General features: G+C 54.5%; 1 protein-coding gene across 2 annotated transcripts in view; it reads right to left on the bottom strand.

Moving 5' to 3' along the window:
• SH2B3 (SH2B adaptor protein 3) overlaps positions 1–23429 on the bottom strand; it is a 35192-nt gene extending 11763 nt beyond the window's left edge. For both annotated transcript variants that reach the window (XM_042961881.1, XM_042961882.1), the window contains exons 1-2: positions 23354–23429; positions 12833–13624 (exon numbers count right to left, since the gene is read on the bottom strand). In XM_042961881.1, the coding sequence (XP_042817815.1) occupies positions 12833–13597 (765 nt within the window). In that variant the 5' untranslated portion in view covers positions 13598–13624; positions 23354–23429. The remainder of the gene's footprint in view (positions 1–12832; positions 13625–23353) is intronic.
• Positions 23430–23636: the final 207 nt, after the last annotated feature.

The raw sequence follows: 23636 nt of genomic DNA, 5'->3' as shown, positions 1-23636 counted from the left end.
TGGGGACGAGCCCCCGAAGAAAGCTGATGGGCCCACTGGAGGCTGCAGGTGATCACTGCAGGTGTCATGGGGCCAGGGGTCCTGGAGCTGGCCGGCCCCCTCCCCGGGGCTTAGATGAGGTGGCCGCAGCCGCCTGCCCTGCTGTGACGTCAGAGCAGTCGGGCGAAGCCCCTCATCCCGGTGACACGGGCTTCAGCCGCAGCCAGAGCCCCGTGTCCGCCATGCCGGCTGGGGGGGGAAAGCCGTGGTTAAGAGGCAGCCTCTGCCGTGGGCCCGGGGGGAGGAGCACACCGGAGGAGAGGGGCGCTCGACACCGGTCACCCAGCGAGACCCACCGCCCGCCTTCTAAGAATGATGATTCAGGAGAGGTGAAAGCGAGGGCCTCTGGGGCGCCAGGAGGGCTCCGAGCCCAGGAGCTGCCGGAAACAAGGGCGGGAGCCAGAAGCCGGCCGGGTCACAGCTGCAGCCGCCACCACGCTGGGAGCTCCCCCCACCCCACCCCCACCCTTGTGAGCGTGGCGGGACAGGGCCTGGTGGCATTACCCCTAGCCAGCGTTCAGTGAGTGCTTTCTATGTGATACGCCTTCACACGCAGCATCTCCCAGACACCGAAAAACAACAGGAAATCACACCAGCCACAAAGAATAAAAACCAGATGGATTAAATAATTAAAAGTGAAAAAGAAAACCAAGACAAAACTGGAAGAGAACCCAAGTATTTATCTGATTCAGGGTGGGAAGCCCCTTAAGCAGAAAAGACAAAGAACAAGGCTGTAAGGGAAAAGATCCCTGTAGACTTAAAAACCTCCAGAGATGAAGAACCTGAGGATTGAAATTCAAAAGTCAAATGGCAAACCAGGGAAATATTTGCAACATGAGACAGCTAATATCCACGTAAAAAGTTCTTGCAAATCAATAAGAAAAAGGCAGACATTGCTGTAAATGGCTTGTAAGCCACAGAAAAATGTATATGACCAAGAAATGTAAGAGAAACAGCTCAAAATCCATAGGACACAAAGGAGACTAGTGGTTGCCAGGGGCTAGGGAGGGTGAGGACAGGAACTGAGACTGACTGCTAAATAGGTACAGTTTCTTTCTAGGATGATGGAGACGTTCTGATATTAGTGGTGATGGTGTGTGCAAACCAATGGACTGCACTTTAACATAGATGTCATGTGACTTATAGCTCAATGGTTTTTAGAAAGAGGAGTGGTCAGGGGCGCCTGGGTGGCTCAGTCGGTTAAGCATCTGACTTCGACTCAGGTCATGATCTCGTGGCTTGTGAGTTCGAGCCCCCCCGTTGGGCTCTGTGCTGACAGCTCAGAGCCTGGAGCCTGCTTTCGATTCTGTGTCTCCCTCTCTTCTCTGCCCCTCCCATGCTCCTGCTCTGTCTCTCTGTGTCTCTCAATAATAAATAAATGTTAAAAAAAAAAAATTTAAACTAAAAACAAAATAAAACCAAACAAACAAAGAAATGGTCAGTTCCACGGTAATCAGAAAGGACAAGATAACAACTTCCCCTCTAGAAGTTGGCAAAGGTTTTAAAAATAATAACCAGTGTTGGCACCTCTGGCAATGAGAAGATAAATGGGTATAACCTTTCTGGAAGGCTGTTTGAAAAGGATCAGTCAGAAGCATTAGAAATGGCTAGTAAGCACATGAAGAAAATGCTCAGCATCATTGGCCAACAGGGAAATGCAAATCAAAACCATATGAGATACTTCTTCCCACTAGGATGGTTACAAGCAAAAAGACAGACAAGAGCTGGTGAGCAGGTGGAGAAGTGGGAGCCCTTGCCGGTGGGAACATGAAATGGTGCAGCCGCCATGGAAAGCAGTCTGGCAATAAAACGTTAAGCACAGAATTATCATGTAACCCAGAAATTCCACTCCTAGATAGATACCCAAGAGAAATGAAAACATTACGTCCACATAAAAACATGCGTGATTGTTCACGACGGCCAAAAAGTGGAAGCACCTTAACATCCATTCACTGATAGATGGATAAATGAAGTATCATCTACCCACGTAATAGAATATTACTTTGCCATAGAAAGGAATGGAGTCCTAACACCTGCTAGGACGTGGATCAACCTTGAAAACACGACGCTAAGTGAAATTATGCCAAGCAGCTTCTTTCAGGCTGGTCACAGAAGACAGCATATTCTCTGATTCCATTTATTTGAAAAGCACTGAACAGGCAAATCCATAGAGACAGAAAGCAAATCTGTGGTTGCCCAGGGCTGAGGGCGGGGAGGATGGAAGGGGGGGACTGGTAATGGGTACAAGGTCTCCTTCTGAGATGATGAAAATGTTCTAAAAGCAAATCAAAAGCCACTGTACTCTTTAAATAGTTCATTTCACATACTTGTAAGTTGTATCTCAGTAAAACTCAGAGAGAGAGAGAGAGAGAGAGACAGCGAGCCTGTAGAGGCACTCTTAAAGCCTTCGACTCAGCACTTCCCTTTCTAGGAATTGAGCCTGAGGAAACAATCAGAGATGGGTACCAAGATTTACGTACAAGATGTCCGACAGTTGTGCCTTCGAGCGGGGAAGTTAGAAATGACTGAATTAGGAGTCTCAATAAATACATCACAGCCTCTCTGTATAAATGAAATACTGCACAGCCAGTATGAAAAAGACATTCTTGAAAAATATTTCAGAAAAATATTAAGCAGAAGAAAAGCAGGTAACAAAGCAGAATGAAGAGTGTCAGCCTCACAAGGGCTGGGCTTTTGTCCGAAGGTTTCTGTCTATATTTCTCACATGCCTGGCACCCGGAAGGGGCTCCAGAGGTAAGCGTTGAATGCAGAATGGCTGAATGCTGAAGGAATTGCAATTTGGGGGAGAAGTCAGAAAAGCAACGCAAGAACAAAGGTCACAGAGACTTCTACCAAAATGGAAATGCTGGTTGTCTCAGAGCAGGATGGGGAGTGGTTTTCAGTTACCATTCTATGGTTTCCACCATGAGCTTTATTATTAGAAAACAACACCAGAAATTAGGAGCTCAAATGTGGAGGCCCTCGGCACATTAGTTTCCTAGATGACGTGAAGATTTCAGATGAAACAGAGCAGGGCCCCTCAGTTCCACACCGTTCCCTGGAGTGAGGTTTCTCTCTCTGTTGCTGTTGTGGACCTCAGACCCCGCCCCCCCCCCCCCCCCAGTCAGAATTCAAGCCAGGCAGGTAATGGGAGGATCCGGGCATGGGCCACAAGCGAGGGAGGATCCAGAGGCCAGGTGGCGGGTGCCGCTTCAATCGTCCCCCACTGGTTCCGGAGCCTGAGATGTCAGGGGAGTCCGTGGCCTGAGCAAAACAGTGGCCTCTTCTGTTAGGGAGGGGAGATAGGAAAAAGGGGTGTGGGGCCCCAAAAAGGAAGCTGAGGCGGCCCCTCCTGCCTTCGGGGAGGAAGCTACCCCCCACCCCACCATCACCACTGACGGCCAGCCGCTCAGAATGCAGAGATCTCTTTTTGTGCATTTTGGTTTCCTTTTCCATTCACAAAGAAGCGGGTGGGGGATTTCCAGCAGCGGCCTGACTAGCTTGCTGAGGCTGTCAGCTGCTGCCCAGTACAGGCTGCTGCCCATCCTCAGGAGGGCACCTGGGGACCCACCTCTGGGACGTGACAACTTCCTACCCAGGAAGCCGCTTCTTCCACCTCTTGGATGAAAACCTATCATGCCTTTGCCGAGCCTGCTTTTGACTCAGTCACCCAGCAATGCCAAGTACTGACATTCCATTTCCCAGAATGGAAAACTGAGGCTCAGAAAGGCCAAGCTCCCAACCCACAGTCGCGTATCAAGGACACGAGAGCCAAGATCTGAACCTAAACCTGTCTACCTGCCCTTCTGCCTGGCTACCAAGCTCACAGCCCAGACTACGATGACAGTCTTGTCCCAACACCCTATCCCTCAAACGAAAACAGAAGGCCCACTTTCAAGAAGCTGGAGAAAGCAAACAGGCCCTGGGGAGCAGGAAGGGCAGTGGAAGCACCCCCAAAAGTGCTGGGAGTAAGGGGTGAGAATAAGTGAACGTCAGTCCCCCCCCCCCCCCACACACACACCGCTGGATTCGGGGGCACTTTCTAGTGTGTGGATTCCTAGAATTTGAGCTGAAAAGAAGCATGCCGATATCCTCTGCCCACAGTTTCAATAAGGCCAGGGATTTCTTCTGAGTGGCAGACTACTTTTCAAAAGTGATCTTACACAGAACCCCAGTAAGGGGCAGATAGGGGGCATCGGCGTGTGCATTTGGGGCCCCCACGGGAACCCTGCTCACCACCACCCCTTCCTTCCCTCCCCCACCAGTCCCAGATCAAGCCCCTTTGCTGCCCATTTCACAGCTCAAGAGAGGGGTGGGGACCAGCCCAGGTTCGCAAAGCAGCTCAAGGCAGAACAGGACAGGAACCCCATTCTCACCGTGGGAGCCTTCTGCCTCTGGTCGTCCTGGGAAGGGGGAGGACTGGGGCGCCACCGGCCTCTAAAGCTCCCAGCTGTCTCCCCATAGGGACACGGGGGCTCTGCCTGGCCCAAGAAGATCTTTTGGGCTGTCAGTGGAGGGTGGGTGGTTTCTCCACCTGTCTGGGGGCCGAGGGCAGGCCCACAACAGGTGCTGTTCCTGGCTCTTCCTCTTCCCAGCTGTGTGGCTTTAGGAAAGCCTTTCTTCCTCTCTGTGCCTCAGTTTCCTCTATGAGATGGCTTCATCATTGTGCCCCTCACAGCATTTGTGGTGATTCCACGGGGTGTGTCAGATGCGGTGCCTGTTGTGTTGCAAACAACTAATAAAAATAATGACAACAGGGGCGCCTGGGTGGCCCCGTCAATTCAGCATCCAACCCTTGATTTCAGCTCAGGTCACGATCTCACGGAGCCTCAGATTGAGCCCCACGTCAGGCTCTGCACTGACATCGTGGAACCTGCTTGGGATACTCTCTCTCCCTCTCTCTGCCCCTCTCCCACTCATGCTCTCTCAAAACAAACAAAATCATAAGAATAGTAGTAATGGCAATAACCACAGCAGCTAAGCTTTGATGAACAATGACGGTGTGCTGGGCGCACTTGAGTGCCGCACAGGCGGAAGCTCAGTTAACCCCTCTGAACCCCCACAGGTGGGGGCCAGCCCTCAGCTAGTTTTAGGAAGTATCTGAGGAAACTGAGGCACGGAGGGGGGGGCACAGGGCCCTTCCCAAGGCCACACAGCTCAGAGGGGGCAGGGGCAGGACTCAAACCCAGGTCTGTCCGGGCCAAAAGGAGGCTGCCCCCTCCCGCCTGGCCGCTTCCTGCCCGGCCCTCCTCCTCTTCCTCCTCTTCCTCCTGCCTCGGAGAGGAAACCACCAGGCCTCCGGCGGACATCCCTTTCTCTCTGCTTCCTCTTTCCCACACTCCGGGGGCCCGGGCTCCGGGTTCAGGCCCCTGGGGTCCACGCTGTAGCTCCTTCTGCCTCTTCCAGCCCCGGCGTCCTCAACTGTAAAGTGGGCGCGGTGCCAACCCCACCCCCACCCTGAAGAACCACAGCGAGCGGTCAATAGGCTGATAGGGATGCGCCCGGGAGAAGGGGCCTGGCCGTCACTCAGGCTCGCACGAGCACCTACTGCTGCACAGGCTCTGAGAACTGCCCGACCCGCAGTTCTGCCTCCCGGACAGACCCCGGGCCCAGGTGGGGAGCTGGGGGCGCCCGAGGCCTGGTTGCCTCTTTCCACAAACTGGGCCCCCAGACTGTCCCCGCTGGACTGTGTGCTGTGTGGGGCCAGATGGCTTCCAAGAACCCCAGGAGTGGCTGCTGCCTGGAGACACGTGCCTGAGGCTGCCCCTCAGCCACCCAGTCGGCACATGCCATATCCACGGCTTCTCCCACACCATCAACCCTGGGGGCAGGTGCCGTGGCCATCCCGTCTTATAGATAAGGAAACTGAGGCCCAGCAAGGCTGAGTGACTTGCCCAAGGCCATCCAGCTCAGAAGGAACAGAGCGGGAATGGCCCTGAACCACAATGTCCAACTGCCCCGCCTCCCAGCGGCCCCCCTAAGTCTAGCGGCCCAGCCCCTCCCAACCAGACCACTTCCTCCTGGGGGTGCTCGTGGCCTGTGGTGCATGTGGGGGGCTCAGAGCTACGGGCTGAGTCCCCGAGGTGTCCCCCCATCTCCTTCCTCTACCTCTTCTCCAGGCCAGGGAGCAGAGACCAAGGGCAGAGTGTGCTGGGTGAAGGGGACACTGGCCAGCCCCCTCTGGGCCTCAGTGTCCCCGTCTGTATAAAGGGCGCCAGACAAGATGGTCACAGGGAGCCTTTCCTGGTCTGAGAACTCCAAACAGATGCCCGCCACCCACACGAGGCCACTGGTTAAACACACAGCCCCCAGGAATCATAAGTCCTTCTGAAGGAAGGACCACCACACGCACCTTGGGTTGCACGTCCACACCACATGCAGCTTGGGTTCTGATCCCACCCCAGCCACTCCAGATCTGTGTGACCTCAGGCACGTCACCTACCCCTTCTTCACCTATATTGCCCCATCTATGAAATGGAGGTAATCCCAGTAGTTCTCTCATAGGGCTGCTGTCAGGAAAGCCAGGTCGGTAAGGTCCCTGGTAGAGAACAAGTGCCAAATAAATGTTGGCTAAAAGGTGAGTAGCTAGAACGCCATCACCCCGCTGTACAGATGAGAGAAACTGAGGCTCGGCCCCCAGACCTGGCGGGGCTTTGAGACCATTTCTGCCAACCCAAGCCTGGATATATGGGGAAACTGAGGCCCAAAAGAGCAAAGGGTCGGCCCACATGCCATAGCCAACCTAGCCATGCTTCACCCCTGGCCCGGTGGCTGCTTCTGTACTCTCTTCCCTCCCCTGGGGCCTCCACACCTCCCGCCAGGCTCTCCCTCTGCAGAGCACAGGCTGGGTCACTCTTTCGATGCTGGCCTTGCTCTGCCAGATCCACGGACTTCATAAGAGAAACCAGAAATCTGGATTCTTCTGTGAAATCTTTACATTTTGTTTTTAAATATTTTTCCTTTTAACTGCTGAGTAGATGGCACATCTCGGGCCTGACCTGCCCGAGAGCTGACACTCTACCCACTGTGGCTCGAGGAGCCAGCTGAAGAGCGTGGCTGGGGCTTTGAGGTGGGAACCCCTTGGGATCGGGGTTCCACCCTCCTCAGCTGCATGACCCTGAGCCAGTCCCTTTGCCCCTCCCAGCTTCAGTTTCTTCCCTGTCAGATGGGCCAGTGTCCTCAACCTCACGGGAAGGACTTGAGATCAAGTGTTTAGGGCAATGCCTGGCACACAGTAGGTGCCCATTCGAGGTAGTACTATGCTGCCCCCCATCCTAGCCCAACCCTGGGCACGCCCAAGGGGGGGTGGTTGCCACAGATGAGTTGCCACGAAGACTAGAGGGTCCTGAAGGAGAAGAATCATGCCACAGCCCCCCAAGGGCAGCCCTAAAGAGCACAGGGAGCCCCAAGGGGGTTCCTCCAGCCCACCGCCACTGCTGGGTAGTCCCAGCAGGGGTCTCAGCCCACGGGGCCCAAGTCCTCCAAGGGCTCCCACTGCTCACAGACTGAAACTCCCAAGTCCTCACTGTGGCCACAAGGCCCCCACCTAACCCAGCCCCAGCACCTTTCCAACCTTCTCTCCTCTTGTTCACTCCACTCCAGCCCCTGGCATTTGGTTGTTCTTTAAAGTCTCCTGGTTTGCGGCCACCCAGGGCCTTTGCCCTTGCCATTTCATTGACCTGGGACTCCTGCACCCAGATCTTCCGGGACTGGCACCTCTTCCCACTCATGTGTCACGTCCCGCCAAAGGCCCTTCGGTGACCACCCCCCACGTGGCAGCAATCCCCAGTCTCTTCCTGAAGGCCAGAGCACAGAAGGGAGGCCCATCTCCTGCCCACCTGCAGGGATGCCACTGAAACTAGAGAAAGCTGTGACTTCTCTATCCATCTTTAGACACTGGAAAAAGCCGGTGTCTCCTCCAACCACCCTCCAACCCTCCCTCCCCCCACCGCAGCCTGACTGTGGCCTCCACTTACACCCCCATTAGCAAGGAGCTCCCTCCGCCTGCAGCCCTCACGATGCCCCTTGAGGCGACTGCTATCACCCCTGCTCACAGATGAACAGACCGAAGCTGAGTGGGGAAGAAGCCGACCAGGGTCGCACAGCTGGTCAGAGGCAGAGGTGAAGCTGACCCGTGAGCCCCTGAACACCTGGCCTCAGACTCGGGAGGACATTTGCTTGGCTGAGGCCCGAATTCCGTGTCCCCGGGCGGCTGCGCTGTCTCAGTTCTGGTCCTCCAAGCCTCTTCCTGCTCTGGGCAGCAGGGCCTTCTCCAGGCCGGCACTGGCACCCTCTTAGTGACAGAGCTTGGGTATGAATCCAGAGCTCAAGCCCTTAACCACCACCCACCGGTTGCCAAACCTTCAACCTTCCTTTTCCTTCTGTCTAAAGCTGTTCCTATAAACAACTCCAGGGTCAGAGATCGAGGCTACCCACCTGGCAGGCATACTCAGTCAAGACTTAGAGTCTAAGTATCCTCAGCCCAGAGACTAAATGCCCCAAGTCATTCAGGGAACATTCGGGAACAGCCCCCAGACTGTTCCAAACACAATGGGAAGCTGTCGGAAGGGAAGCGGCGGGAGCTGGGCTGCTCCATCGAGACAGATACTTTGGGGAGGGGCCGGAAGGGGCCCCGCCAGGGCCGTTTGCTTTGTGGGAGACCCTCCAGATCTCAGAGCGACCACCGAGCCTAGGACAGAGTCCCAAGGCCCAGCTCGTGCTCCCTCTCAAAATAAATAAACATTTTTAAAAAGTTTAAAATGTAAAGATTTTTACATTTTTAGTAAGTGTAATCTCTACCCCCGACATAGGGCTTGAACTCACAACCTCACTGACTGAACCCCAAGGCTCGACTTCACCAGGGCCCGAACACCACCTCTGGCCCCTAAGGCCTCTGAATGGGGCCCCACCATCAGGGCTCCTGAAGAACAGCAGCCTCGACAGGGCGTGCCAGTTGGACACTGAGAACCCAGACCAGCACTGGAAATAAATGTGCGTTCTCAGCCCCAAAGTCCTTACCGGTGTCACCCATCAGTGACACTGAGTGCTCTGCGTGCCAGGGACTCTCCGTTGACACAACAGTGCCACAAGGCGGGAACTATGAGCAGTGCCATTGTAAACAGGAGGAAACTGAGGCTCAGAGAGGTGATGTCACTTGCCTAAGGCCCCAGAGCTGGCTTTCCAAGATGGTTATTTTAAGCAGAAGTTGTTTCTTAGGGGCGCCTGGGTGGCTCAGTAAGTTGAGCATCTGACTCTCGATTTCTGCTCAGGTCATGATCTCACGGTTTGCGAGTTCAAGCCCCATGCTAAACTCTGCACTGACAGCATGAAGCCTCCTTGGGATTCTTTCTTTCCCTCTCTCTCTGCCCCTCTCCTACTCGTGCTCCCTCTCTCAAAATAAATAAACAAAAAACAAAGTTTTTATTTATTTTTATTGTTTAAAGATTTTTAATTTTTTGTAATGTAATCTCTACCCCCAACGTAGGGCTTGAACTCACAGCCCCAAGATCAAGTGTCACACGCCCCACTGACTAAGCCAGCCAAGCGCCCCAGAAATTGTTTTTAAAAATGAAGTTTTATAGGGAACCCCATGCTGTCACACAGATAAGACCATGTGTTTGGGCCGCTATTTGCCTTTCATGGTGCCATAACCTCAAGACTTTAAAAACAATGAGAAGAGTTTTTATCTGCACTTGCGTTTTTCTGACAGCTTCCCATTGTGTTTGGCATAAAACACTAACTCTTCACGTGCCCCTCTGACCACACATACCCCCCCCCATACCCCACCTTCCCTCCCTGTGCTCCCAGCACATTCTTCAAAGCACACAGAATGCTTACCCATCTCAAGGCCTTTGTCCATGCTGTTCCCTCTGCCTGAAACACTGACAGTCTTTTTTATTATTATTATTTTTCTAAGATTTAGTTTTTAATCTCTACACCCAACTCGAACTCACGACCCTGAGATTAAGAGTCACATGCTCTACTGACTGAGCCAGCCGGGTGCCCCAACACTGAGAGATTCTTAACTCAGGATTAAGACTGTGGTTCGGAGCACCTGGTGGCTCAGTCAGTTGAGCATCTGACTTTGGCTCAGGTCATGACCTCGTGGTTGGTGGGTTTGAGACTTGAGTCGGGCTCTGTGCCGACAGCTCAGAGCCTGGAGCCTGCTACAGATTCTGTATTTCCCTCTCCCTGCTCATGCTCTGTCTCTCTCTCTCAAAAATAAATAAACATTAAAAAAATTTTTTTTAATTTAAATAAAGACTGTGGTCCAAAAGTCACTAGCTCAAGACTCACTAGGAAACTTTGGCAATTAGGACAGTGTGGTGTCAGCCTAAGGAGAGACACATGAGCCAATGGAACATAAGGGAGAGTCTTCCAGAAGCACACAGGTTATCCTTTATTTAGTATAAAAGCAGCGTTGCAATCCAACAGAGAAAAGATGGTCACATCAGCAAGTAGTGTTGGAACACCTGGAAGAATCATGACCCCTGCCTCACACTGTACATAAAAACTAATTAGACATCGATCTTGGTCCAAAATGTGAAGGCTCCCCAAAATAAAGTTTCCAGAAGAAAAGACTTTTTAAAAAGATTTCCATGACCCTGAGTAGGCAAAGATTTCTTAAATAGGACACAAAAAGCACGAACCATAAAGGAAAGCAATCGATAAACTGGACTTCATGAAAAGTGAGAATTTCTGTTCATGGGGGTGCCTGGGTGGCCCAGTGGGTTAAGCGTTCAGACTCTTGATTTCAGCTCAGGTGCTGATCTCACTTGGGACTCTCTCTCTCTCCTTCTCAGTTTGCCCCTCCCTGGCTCACGCTCTCTCAAAATAAGTATTAAAAAAAAAATCTGTTCATGAAAAGATTCCATGAAAGAAGAAAAAGGCAACCCACTGAGTGGGAGATGATATTTGCAATAAAAGGAAATATATCCCAGATATATAAAAACTCTTATAAAGCAATAAGAAAAGGAGAGACAACTCAATAAAAATAACACACACATCATAACAGGTTAATTCCAGTGGCCAATAAACTTATGAAAAGGTGTTTAACCTCATGAGTCATCAGGGAAATGCAAATTAAAGCCGCAATGAGAAATTAGTACACATCCACTAGAAATGGAAAAAAAAAAAAAAAAACAACTTTCATACACTGCTGGTGGGGACATAAGATCATGCAACCACTTTGGAAAAAGTATATGAATTTCTCATAAACACGCACTTACCATATGACCTAGCAAGGCCACTTTGAGGAATGAGAAATGGAGAGAAAGGGAGCACGTGTGCACACAAAGAACTACATGCAGATTTCATAACAGCATGAAAGTCCCAAAGTAGAAACAAGCCAAATATCCATCAACAGGTGAATGGATAAGCTAACTGTGGTACATCCCTACAAATGAGCTACTGATGCACACAGACAAGTCTCTCTACAACATCACGCGGAGCAAAAGGAGCCAGACGTAAAAGGCAACATGCTGCGCGATTCCATTTGTGTGCAGTTCCAGAACAGAGAACTGGAATCCCCAGAGTAGGAATCAGGGGAAGGAGGGGGTGGCCGAGGGATTACAGACATGGAGGAGGTGGGAGGGAGCCCCCCTGGGTGCTAGGTCACTTGGGTGTGCACAACCATGGCCACATGGGTGGGGCTTCAGATGCACTCCACCCACCTCAGTGTATGCATGGGACGCTGCCCTGAAGTTTAAAGAGAAAGGTACCTTACGTGAGACGGTTCCTTGCCAACACTCCATCCCAACCACTGAATTAGGGCCCCTCAGTTATACTCCCAGAGGCCCCACTGCTTTGCCTTTAGAACACAATATATGATTTATAATTCCATGTTCTTTTGTAGGTTTATTCAACGGCTCCCACTAAGATGCCAGTTCCCCAGCACCAGCATCTGTCTGGTACACAGTAGGTACTCAATAAATATCTATTAAAGAATAACTAAGTCTTCTCCATTCAGACCTTGACCCCCAAGGGCTAAGGTTACATCGGCTTTGCGCCATCTCTGGAAGCATAATAGAACCACAAAGAGAAAGGAATGAGGTGAAAGCCACGTGGTCCCATCAACTTGATACATCTGAGTCAAAGATGGAACTTGTCAGGTGTGTGGAACACCTTGACCCTTCAGCCTCAACTGCACAGCTGAACAAAGTTGTCAAAAAGGAAAAAAAACACACACAAAAATGTTTAAAACTTGAAATAAGACATCAACAAATCATGGGACTTGCAAAGGAATCCAAGTGACGGTTTTGAACCCCCTAAAAAAAAACAACCCTCCTATTTGTCATGGTCAGTCTGGGCCAGGGTTTTCAAGGACGTGGACCAACCTGTCACAGCCCACATGACACCCACATACGGTGTCTCTGGACGTTGTACAAAACCCCTGCCCGGTACGCCTCAAACCTGCCATCAGAAACAAGGAAAGCCTGTAGAACCTGTCAAAGCCATTAGGCACATGAAAAGGGACGCGACAGCTGAATCGAATACGGTGTGCTGGAACCAACAAGGCGACATTAGGGGAAACGCAAAATGCAAAGAACTGCGCAGTTCACAGTAGGGAGCAACGCTGGGGCCTCAGTTGTGCAAACACACAGTAACGTACGACGTTAACAGGCAAAACTGCACGTGGGGTATAGCTGAAGGATCTTTGCAACCTCTGTGCAAATTCGAAATGGTCTAAAAGAAACACTTCATTTTTCAAAAGGCCTGCTTTCCTCTGGGGGCTCTGCGGCCGCCCGCCGGGACCGTCGCGCGCCCCTCTGAGCGCCCTGCGCGGGGAGCTTACCTTGGGCGGGTCGAAGAGCTCCAGCACGCGGTCCGCTCCGCCGTCGGGGCCCCGGGTGCGCCGCAGCGCCAGCCGCCCCCGCTGCCAGCGCGCCCCGCTGTCCATGGACGCTTCGTCCGCCAGGCTGTAGCGCAGCGCTGCCTCCTTGAGGGCCTCGGGCGGCGGCTCGCGGGCCAGGCTCCAGGGCAGGAGCTTCCTGGCCAGGCCGGGCCGCGCCGGGCCTTCGCCCGCCTCCCCCGCGGCCCCGGTGGCGGACAGCTCCCCGGCCGAGCCGCGGCGCAAGATGTGGCGGAGGCTGTGGCGCAGGTGCTGGAAGGTGCAGGCGGCGGACGGTCGCGGCGGGGCCAGCTCCTCGGAGCTGCGGGCCTTGGGCAGCGCGGGGGCGGCGGGACCGGGGCCCGACTCGGCCGGGGACGCCTCGGCCTTGGCCGGGGGCCCGCGGCCCGTGTCTCGGTAGTCGCGCGCAGGCGGCGCGGCCCGGGACCCCGGCGGCCCGGGCGCCCAGCCGTCGCGCACCTCGCGGCAGAAGTAGCGCTGGAAGAGGTCGGTGAACTGCAGCGACACGAGCTCGGCGCGCAGCGGCGCGTGATGCGGGTGCTCGCGGGCGAAGAGCCAGTACTGCCGGGCCAGCTCCCGGGCCGTGGCCACCGCGTGCAGCTCGCAGAACTCGCTCCAGCCCCGCGGGGACGGCGACGCTGCCGCGGCCGACGAGGGGGGGGCGGACGCAGAAGAGGCCGAGGAGGGCTGCAGGGTGGGCCCGTTCATGGCGGAGACCGAAGTGGGGCGGCCGGGCTGAAAGACACGGTGGGGAGGGCAACAAAGAAGTGAGCAGGCACACGACTACTTGAACCCGTCACCGGGAGACACGTTATTCACCAGGCACGACATCAAAAATTGAAAACGACCATTAATACCCGGTGCTGGTGAAGATGCGTCGAAATGTGCACTCCCCCACAACGTTGCCGGTATCCTTAACAGATACAGCCTTTTTTGGAAGGCTGCTTGGCAGGCTCGGTTTCAGACCCAGGAATTCCACTTTCAAGTATTCAAGAGAATGCTTGCTCAACACGTGCAGAGAGGCACTTACAGGACAATCCCCTACTAGAGGTTTTCTGCCCCCATGTATATAATAGGGAAAAAGTAGATACAACTTAAATGCCCATCAGTCAGAGACTGGTAAAGCTCACTGTGATACATCTCAGCTGGAATATTCTGCAGTAGTGGAAAAGGTAGAGGGAGGTCTATGCTACCACCCGAAGGAACAACGCAGACTCTGTGATCCAATTTACATGAACACACACGATACCAAACTGCCAACTTTTTATGTGTACATAAATGTGTTTAAGTGGTGGGCAAGAAAGGTGTGGCTGGAGGAAACCCACCAGAAACAGTGTTTCCCACAGAAACCTGTAGGAAAGAACTAGAATTGGAGTTTCAGGGGGAAAAGTAACCAAGGAATATTGCTGCTACTTGTCTTTAGAAAATATGGTTAAGAACACGGAGCCTGTGTCAGATGCCAGCACCACCACTTACTAGTTACGTGACTTTGGATGAGTTATTGATTTTTCTCTGCCTTAGAACATGATTGCACCTGCCTCATAGGACTGTCATGAGGATTGAGTTAATAAATGTAAAGACCCTCAGGACTTAGGAAAAGCCTACTAAGGGCCGGCTGTTATTATTATTTAAATATTACAATGAGAGTGTATCATTGGCGTCAAGAAAAACATAAAACAATGAATGCAAAGGAATCAATTAACAAGACTCACAGAGGGGTGCAAAGGTGTTTCCTGCTCTGATGGGGGTATGTCAGGACAGGCAGATCCTTGCCCACCCATCCCAGCTGGGGCTCCGTTCTCCTCCCACCTCCATGGCTCCTTCTTCGGCGGCACACAGTCAAAATGGCAGAAGCCCCCCACCCTCTGCTGTCCGAGGTGCTGAACCCCGGACCTCTCTAATTACCATCAGTACCGTCTTTTCTTCCAACTGGGCCTGGGCCCCTGCTGGGGACCACATAACCATGGCTGCTTATCCTCCCCACACAAAAACCTATTACTAAGGGCCTACTCTCACATGACTGGACCTCTCTGAACCCCAGATTCCTCGTTTGTCAAGTGAGGAGCGCCATGGTACCCACCTCATGAAATGGTTATAAGGAGTCCTTGAGAGGCTCTCCAGGTAGAGACCTGCACCTGGAAACTGAGGATCTTTCTGCCACACACCAGTGCACAGGCACCTTCTGTTTGTGACTCTGTGCATGGTCAGGGTGGGACAGACCTGCTGGGCAGCTGCAAAAACAATGAGGGCTGCCCCTGCCATCTCTAGGCCATCGTGGTGACCCTGCAGCTAAATGCAGCAGGACGCCCCAGACGGTGTCGGTGGGGAGGGCGCTCTGCACAGAGTCAACATTTTTGCACATCACAAGGTCCTCGAAACCTACATTCAGTGAGCACTTTGCACACAGTAGTTAGTAACAGCTGCCAGGCAGGAGGGAGAGGAGCCATATAGGCCCTTGATCGCCACACTCTACCAAACCACCCCCCCCCCCGCAGCTGAAGTGGGGCAGCGAGGGGCAGGGGGGTTACCTGCATGTGTGTGTGTGATTTGTTCTCAGTTAACCCATGCCTCCACACAGGTGAGGCAAGCACTGTCCTCCCAGGTTAGGGGGCCCAGAGAGGGCTCGGATTCCAGACTCAAGCTCCTGCCCGCCTGCAAGACCCTGTATGATCTGCCCCCGTTCATGCCTGCTGCCTCTGGGCGATTGCCCGCTCTCAGCTGCACACAAAAGGCAGCTTCCCAGAGCCCACCAATGGAGTCAAGTCCCGAACTTGTCCTTCAGCACACTGGCACACGCTATCACTTTACAGCTATGATCACTTAATTAGTGGCTGTCTCCCCACCAGACTGTGAGCCTCACGATCTGCTCCCTGCTCTGGTCCCAGTTCCTAGCATGTGGCAGGAGCTCAACAAATGCCCGCTGAATGAACGAATGTATGAATACAAGAGGTCACAGCTGAATTTGCAACCTCTGGCTCCTCTGGCAGATGCCCAGTGGCCAGAGCCCATCAACGACCCCCCTCACTGGGCCACTCCCCACTCCCACCCCCACCCGTGCAGCCTGGAATCCCTGTGCCAACTGCAGGGCCGAACTCTGACAGGAGTTTTCTGGGAACAGTGTGCCTGATCCACGGTCCCTCACTGCCCGGGCGATGGCCGGCAGCCCTCCTCCCCACACTTCCCACTACAGCTCTCCCACCAGAAATGCAATGTATTCCAAGCACCTGCTGGACATCAGGCATTTTCCTAAAGCATTAACTCTCCCGAACTTCATGACAGCCCTAGGAGGCAGGGCCCATAATTACTCCCACTTTATAGTTAGAGAAACTGGAGCACAGAGAGGTCCCACAGCTGGCAATTAGAAACTCCCACAGAAGTCACCCCCAAAACGCCTGATCCGGGCCTGAATGCGCACCATGAGGAAGACTCATTTCCCAGTGGATGGTTATTGAATGAACGAGATCCAGGGGTGCCTGGGTGGCTCAGGTCATGATCTCATGGTTCATGGGTTTGAGCCCCATGTCAGGCTTTGTGTTGAAAGCGTGGAGCCTGCTTCGGATTCTCCGTCTCCCTCTCTCTTTGCCCTTCCCGCACACGTGCTCTCTCTCAAAAATAAACATTAAAAAAAAAAAAAAAAAGAATGAGTGAGTGAGATCCAGAGGAAGGGATATAAAGTTCTCATTCAGCTCCTGCTGGAGTCAGGAGGCCTTAGCTTCTCCGTCCAGGTTCCAAACCTGCCAGGTGGTCAGGAAAATAGCCACAGGGTAGAAGCTTAAAACCAACGATTCAATATTTTTGTACGTTGTGACATGATCACAGTAAGTCTAGTTATTATGCTGTATACCTGAAACTAATGTATGTCAATCAGATCTCAATTTTAGAAATAACAATTTAAAAATAAAAATGATGATAAATGACACTATGGCTGGCTTTCCACGTGCCCTGCTCTGTGCTAAACACTTTGCAAATACATTCACTAATCCCCCCTGAAGGGGGGGGGCAGGGGGGTCCTACAAATATGTCCATTTTATAGATAAAAAACCAAGGCAAGGGAAGAATAGCTTGCCCAGAGTCACACAGCCTGTGAGGCACAGAGCTGGGATCAGAACCTGGCTGGCTGTGCTAGCGAGCGATGCTGCTTGATACATGAGTGACACTGCTCACTGTCCCCTGCACCCTCAACCTGGGCTGGTTGCCCCTGGAGGGTCGAGAGGCCACCTCATTCCTGCTCACCCTGCCAGGGCCTGGTCACAGAAATATTACTTGTATGAATGAACTCCCGGGATTGAGGGGGGCTTCTGTTTGACGGTCACGCTCTCGGAGCTATGCTCCTGACCCACATGGACAAACAGAAAGGGCTGTGGGGCTCTGAGAAACTCACCAAGATGCACCCCCCACTATCCAGGGGACCTCTCGTGGTGGAGCTAGCAACCAAACCCTGGTTCTCATCCTGCCTCTACCACTTCTTTGCTGTGTGATGTGGAAAGGGGGCTTGCCTCTCTGAGCCCATGTCCCCATCTGTAAAATGGGTCAGGGTTCAGCTCTTGGCATTTACTAGGAGCATTCGGAGAACTGATGTCTGTGGGGTGCTGGGACTCAGTAAACAAGTGGCTGCTGCTGTGGTTGTTGTCAGCAGAGAGGAGCAGCAGCATCAGAGAATATCAGGCCTGCAGCCATGGAAGCCACAGGGGGAGCCTGGCCTTGAGGGCTGGGCCAGCAGGGAGCGTCATGGGAGCCTGAACAAAAGGCCTTCTCAGGGGAGAGGAGGCTCCAGGCAGGAGCTCTGGGCAGGAAATCACCAGTCAGAGCACTGAGCACTCAGCTGTGGCCCATGTCTGGGAAGGGGGCACGCCTGGGAGGTTTCCTGGCTGGGCGGGCAGCCAGGCCCAGGAAGGTGGTCCCCTCCTCGGGCCTCAGCCCAGGTGGTAGCCGTTTATTGAACATTTACTATGTGCTAAGCAATTGATCAGATCACACCAACTGTGGGATCAGGGCCTGAAAAGCTCTTAGCAGAAAGCATTTATTAATCATCTGAATGTTCCTAGGAACCCCAGGCTTCGGCTGGAGGATGGGAACAGGGGTCTCTGGGGCATTTCTACGCCCCCTCCCCCACTAGAGCATCTGGAAGCCTGGGTGGCCAGAGGAATGAACAGATTCCACACAGAGGGGCCTGCAAATCCACAGAGTCCCTCCCACCTGCTCAGCCTGGGCTTCTGGGGCAAGGAGTTCCCAGCTATGTGTGTGGAGGTGGGGCTCCAGGATTTCCCAAATCCCACAGTGGGGTGAGGGACGAGGATGATGTTACGTGGGAGCAGGAAGGTCGAATCCTGGCGCCCCCTTCCCCCCAAGTCCCCAAAGCAAACACATAGAGATGGCTGTCTCCACACCCATCCTAGGGTGCCAGAGTAGTGTGCGGGCATGAGGGGGGGGGGCGCTTCTCAGGACCCCCAGTTCAGGAAAACTGTCCACCAGACTGCCTGCTAAGGGCAACCTGGTGAGGGCCTTAAAGCCTCAGCCGAAGCTTGGTGTCCCCTGTTCAAACACCTATCCATCCTAAGGGACCCTCGAGCCTCTACCAAGTCAGTGAGAAATGAGGCGCTGAACAGCTGGGAATCCCGGCTCTAAGCAGGGAATCTGAGCTGTGGGGCCCACGCTAACCCGTGACCCCAGAGACTGAGGCTCATTAGCCTCTACTCTAGCCAATCACCCTGGGTAAAAACGTAACCTGGGGAAGCTAACATTTTCTGTGTAATTAGCAGGCTCAGGTGCGGAGAAGGCCTGCCTCCACCTGTGGGGACTTCACCTGCCAAGGCAGGGGGAGGATGGTTTAAATTGTGGTAAACGAAGTTAAAATGAGCCAGTCCAGAGCTTCCGCCCTCCCCCAGCTCACAGATGTTTGGGCAGGAAGTCTCACACCTTCATAGGGGACACCTCCTCCAGGGAGGACTCCAGGTTGACTACAGGCCACAGGGAGCATTTGTCCTTCCCACCTACAGCACCAACTTCTCCAACAGGCCAGACCCCCCGCCCAAGGAAGCCCAGAGAGGTGGGGGGGATTCCAACACACCCAGCCTGGCAGTCAGCCCGCTGCCCTTTCACACCATTCAGGCTGTCTAGACTGTGGAGAAGCTCCTGGGAAGTAGGGAGTGCAGGTTCGGAGGCCCTGGGGAGGCTGAGAGGTGGGTTCTGTCCTAAATCATCAGGCAGTCAGTGGAGGCCTGATGCACCCTCTCTGGGGTCACCTAGTGCCCGGGGACATTTATCAGGCTGGCACAGTCTGCCAGAACAGGAAATGTCCTCTGTCCCCATGCCAGGCCTGACACCCTGGCCACACCCCCCTCCCCCACACCCCACCCGGGCTTCAGGAGAAAACCAGGGACTATCCCCCCAAGAAGGGGCAGTACTCTCCAGCCCCATCCCCTCTCATCTAGCACGTGACTTCCTTTAACTGCCCCTGAGTTGAGGAGAGAAGGGTGAGAATCTGACGTGGGGAAAGCCTCTCAGGGAGCCCCATACCCTACAATGGTGCTGCTTTGCAGTATCAGGAGAGGCGAACCCCTCCCTTCGCTCCTCACCTTCTCTGGACCCGTCCTCCTGTGAGAGGACACCAGAGTGCCAGCTCTCAAGGGCAGACTCATGCCAGAGGCCCTCTTTTGTGACCACCTCCCCCCAGTCGTGTTTCCAGTCCCCCAGCCCCCCAAGGTTAGCACCTCATCAGGCACCCTGTGAGTCAGCTCCCGGTGAGCAGGGCATAGACTTCCTCCCTCCCAGGCCTCCCTGGAGACACACGGGGCAGTGGCAGCCTCCCCCCTACCCAACCGGGGTGGGGGCCCACATCCGGACAGGCCCCCAGGGGCTCCAGGCCTGGCTCCCGAGGAAGCCTGCAGCCCGGCCCCCCTTGCCGACCCCTGACAGGGTGGCGTGGGAGGAAAAATCTTCCAGCCATCTGCTCAGCTGCTGGGTTTCCGGTCGGGGCGGGGCTGGGGGGACACCAGGAGGACTTGCCCTCCTGGGGAAGTGTCCCTTGCCCCTGCCGAGGGGGAAGAATACCAGGTCGAGAAGCCCAGTGACGGTCAGTGGGACCCCGGAGCCCTGACTGAGGAATGCTGGTTGCCCAGGGGTCAGGGCCCAAGTAAGTGGGTGTCCAGCTGTAGCCTTTGGACCTGCCCAGTTTCCAAGGGACTGCAGGCCCCCGGAAGTCAGGGAGCTGGGGCGCAGGGCTCCTGGGTCCAATTAGGCCTGACTCAGCGAGTGACCCCAGCTGAGTCACTTCCCCTGGGCAGCCTGCCCGCCTCAGTTTCCTCAGGGAGGGCGGGTAGCTGGGAACAGGGTCTGGCTGGGAACAAGAAACATGTATTACACCTCTGGACTCCACGGCGGGCTTCTCGCATCTGCCAGATGGAAGCTACTTCCTGCCCTGCCCAGCCTAAGATGCTGAACACCCGGGGAGCCCCTTGAGACCATTTTCCCGGGAAACCTGGCAATTAAGTGCCAGCCCCCTCTGGGGCACTAACAGCAGTGGCTCACACTTATTGAGCACCTACTGCATGCCAGGCATTATGCGTACCACTTCTCAACACAATTCTCTTGTGCAGTCATTAGTACTCCCATGTCATAGAGAAGGATATTGGAGCTCAGAGAGGTTAAGGGACAAGCCCAAGGGCACACAGCCATAGGCAGTTATAGCCAACACAGTTCAAGCCCCTACACTATGCCAGGCTCATACACTCCAGGCTTACCCTGGAGAGGCTGGCACTCTTGGTCCCCATTGGGCAGATCAGGCCCAGAGAGGTCAGGGAACTTGCCCTAGGCCTCACAGCTGGAAGCTGGCAGATCCCAGATTTGGCTCCAAAGGCCATGCTGCTACCAGGGAGAGGTGGGAATCTAACAGGAGAGGCCTCTCAGTTAATAATATTAATACCATCTACGATTATCAGGTGAGGCCCAGCACTGAGTGCCTTATGTGCCTCTCGCCCCACCCCCCACCGCCAAAGTGGGCTGCCCTGGGACTGGGAGGTCCCTCCAAGTACCTCCATCCCTGCCCTTGGGGAGGCTCCATCCAGGAGGTGGAGGGTGTCCTGGGGTGGCACTGCTGGGCCCAGATATCCAAGGGCAACCAAAGGTTGACCCGCTGTAGGGCTACCACTGTATCTGGAGAGGTTCTACAGAATCTGATTTGCATTAGAAACTCCTATCTATCCGAGAAAGATCAAGTCTAGTCTTCACAAGAACGGGGGTCAGGAGGATCAGGAAGGAAAACAATCAGAGCTGACACCCACAACAAACAACAGTCTCATTCTTACTACTACTACGCCTGATCAAAGTGTTCTAAACACTTGGTGAATTCACTCATATAGGGTTCCAAAGACCCTAAGTATGAGGTACGATTATCACACCCACTTGACAGATGAGGAAACTGAGGCTGGGACGGGGAAGCAAGACCTCATAGCCAAGAAGCCCCATCACCTCATCCTCGCCTGTGTCTTCAGATTCTTCCCCCAAAGACTCAGGAAACCCCAGAGCTGCACATGCCGGAGGTATTCAAGGCATGCTGATGAACAAGCATTTCCCAGCCAGTAACAATAACGCTAATGATGATAGTGATGAAAAATCACCACCACCACCACCTGTAATTGAACCCTTTCCCTGCCAGGTAGCAGATGCTTTGCACACACTGGCTCATTCAATCCCTACCACAAACCTGTTGTTATCCCATTTCACACAGTGGGGGGACTGAGGCTCACAGGTGTCACTTGCCCATGCCTTCAGCTGGATAGAAGCAGCGGGAGAATGGAACCTAAGCCTCCAGGACCTTTCTCTTCCACTGCTGAGTCCCTGAAGGTCCTCGGACCCTAGCAGCTGGTACTTCAGTCCAGCCCCTTCCCAGCTGGCTGCCTCTGTGGCCCACAGGGACCACAGAAGTTCTAGGAATGTTCACCCTTTGGCTCAGAAGGATTTTCCCTCCCAGAGGAGGGTTGTGGGAAAAGGCTCAGAAAAAGTGAGCCTGTTAAAAACCCTTCCAACTTCCCAAGCGGGCCCTGGCCTCTCATCTGCTGACCCCAGCCTGCCCAGGCGGCCTCTGCCTGCTCTCCCCCCACTTGGGCTGGCTCTCCAGCCCCCGCAGGTCCCAGAGAGCCTCCGGAGCTGTTTCCGCTCTGGCAGCCAGGTCAGTGATGGGAAATCCAGACAGGACTTGCGCCCACAGCCCTGGAGACCCATGTGCCCATCGCCTGGCAGGGGCCCTACAGCTGGACCGTTAAATAGGGAGGCAAGATGGGCTGGTTGCCCTAGCTGAGCCTGGCAGCTGGTGGGTGTCAGGGGATGCTCATCTCCCAGGCGAGGGGGGTGTGGGTCAAGTCTCAGCCCCTCCTGCTCCCAAAGCTGGACCTTGGCCCTACAGACATCATCTTGCCAGGCCCTCTGCTCCGAAGCCCCCACCCGCAGCCCAATTTCACTTCCTCCCACTCAATCAGGCCTGGCCATGCCCCTCCCTGGAGGCCTCCAGCTGCAGGCAGTGACCTCCTCACCTACATCATCGTGGCAGGGAATGGGGAAGAGAAACAGGAGAATGAGGAAATTAAAGAAGGAAAAAAAAAAAAAAAGAAGCAGGACAGGCAGGCAAACCCCCCTCCCCAGTTCCTCAAATGCAGTCCCCATCATCCCAAAAGCCCCCATGGTCAGAGAGAGGGAAGGGAGGGGATTTCTGCACCAGGCATTAAAGGCCTCTGAAATTACCCTCCCAGGCACGCTGACCTATAAGACAAGGCCTCCTCTGCATCCTTTTTTTTTTTTTTTTTTTTTTGATGGGAGGATTCACCTGAGCTCCAGGTCTGGGGTGTGAGGGCACCAGCTGAAAGAGACCTGAGCTGTGGGGCTCCCAACCCTGTGAAACTCCGGACTCAGTGGCTTGGGGGCACCTGGCCTGGGCCACCTCTGAGATGTGGGGACTGTGAAGGCGGGCTTCTAGCATCCAGAGATACCCTCTTAGCCACATGGCCCTGGGCTGGGAGAGTGGGGAGGGGCAGGGGCAGGTGGCCCCACTCCCAGAGGGCTCTTCCATCCTCATAGCCTTAGTTGACCACTTTCACTTTCAAGGTCCAAGCACTTGACCCTAGACCTCTCCTCCCCGGGCACATGTTGAGGGGGGACTGTTGCTCGCAACTGACCGGGCTACTTTAAGAGAAGGTAGACTGGGGGTATTAACCATACCCTCTCAGCGCCTTCCCACTGTCTCCCCTATTACATCCCCAACACGTGTGTGGGTGGGGGTGTCGGCGGGGAGAGTGTCGCAGGAGCTGGGGAAGGGTCACCCCTGAACACCCCATCCGGGCTAGAGGCAGGGCAGTATTTCAGGCTGTTGTGGGAGTGCGCAGACACCGGGCAGAACCGGACAGGGGGCCTCCTCTTCCCCCATTAAAGCCCTCCCAGCCCCAGAGGAAGGAGCGCTGGGAAAGGCGGGCTTACCTGAGACAGAGGGGGTCCGGGCCCGGCCGGCCCATGGCGTCGCGCGCCCCCGGCCCCCCGAAATCCCGAGGGGGCGGGCGGGCCCCCGCCCCGGGCGCGTTCTCTCCCGCGCGCCGGCTCCTGGCTCGCGACTCGCTTGAGCGGGGCTCAGGCAGGAAACCCGGGCTCGGAAAATGGCCAGCGCCTCATCATTTCCGCCGCCAGCGCTTGACAGTTGCGGGAGGATGCGCCCCCGGGCCGCCACCGGAGAAACTTTGCCGTTGCTGCCGCCGCCGTCGCCACC

Source organism: Panthera tigris, chromosome D3 (genome assembly GCF_018350195.1).
Source record: "Panthera tigris isolate Pti1 chromosome D3, P.tigris_Pti1_mat1.1, whole genome shotgun sequence".
Taxonomy (NCBI): Eukaryota; Metazoa; Chordata; class Mammalia; order Carnivora; family Felidae; genus Panthera; species Panthera tigris.
Note: the sequence above shows the minus strand (reverse complement) of the source record. Positions and strands in the feature narration are given on the sequence as shown.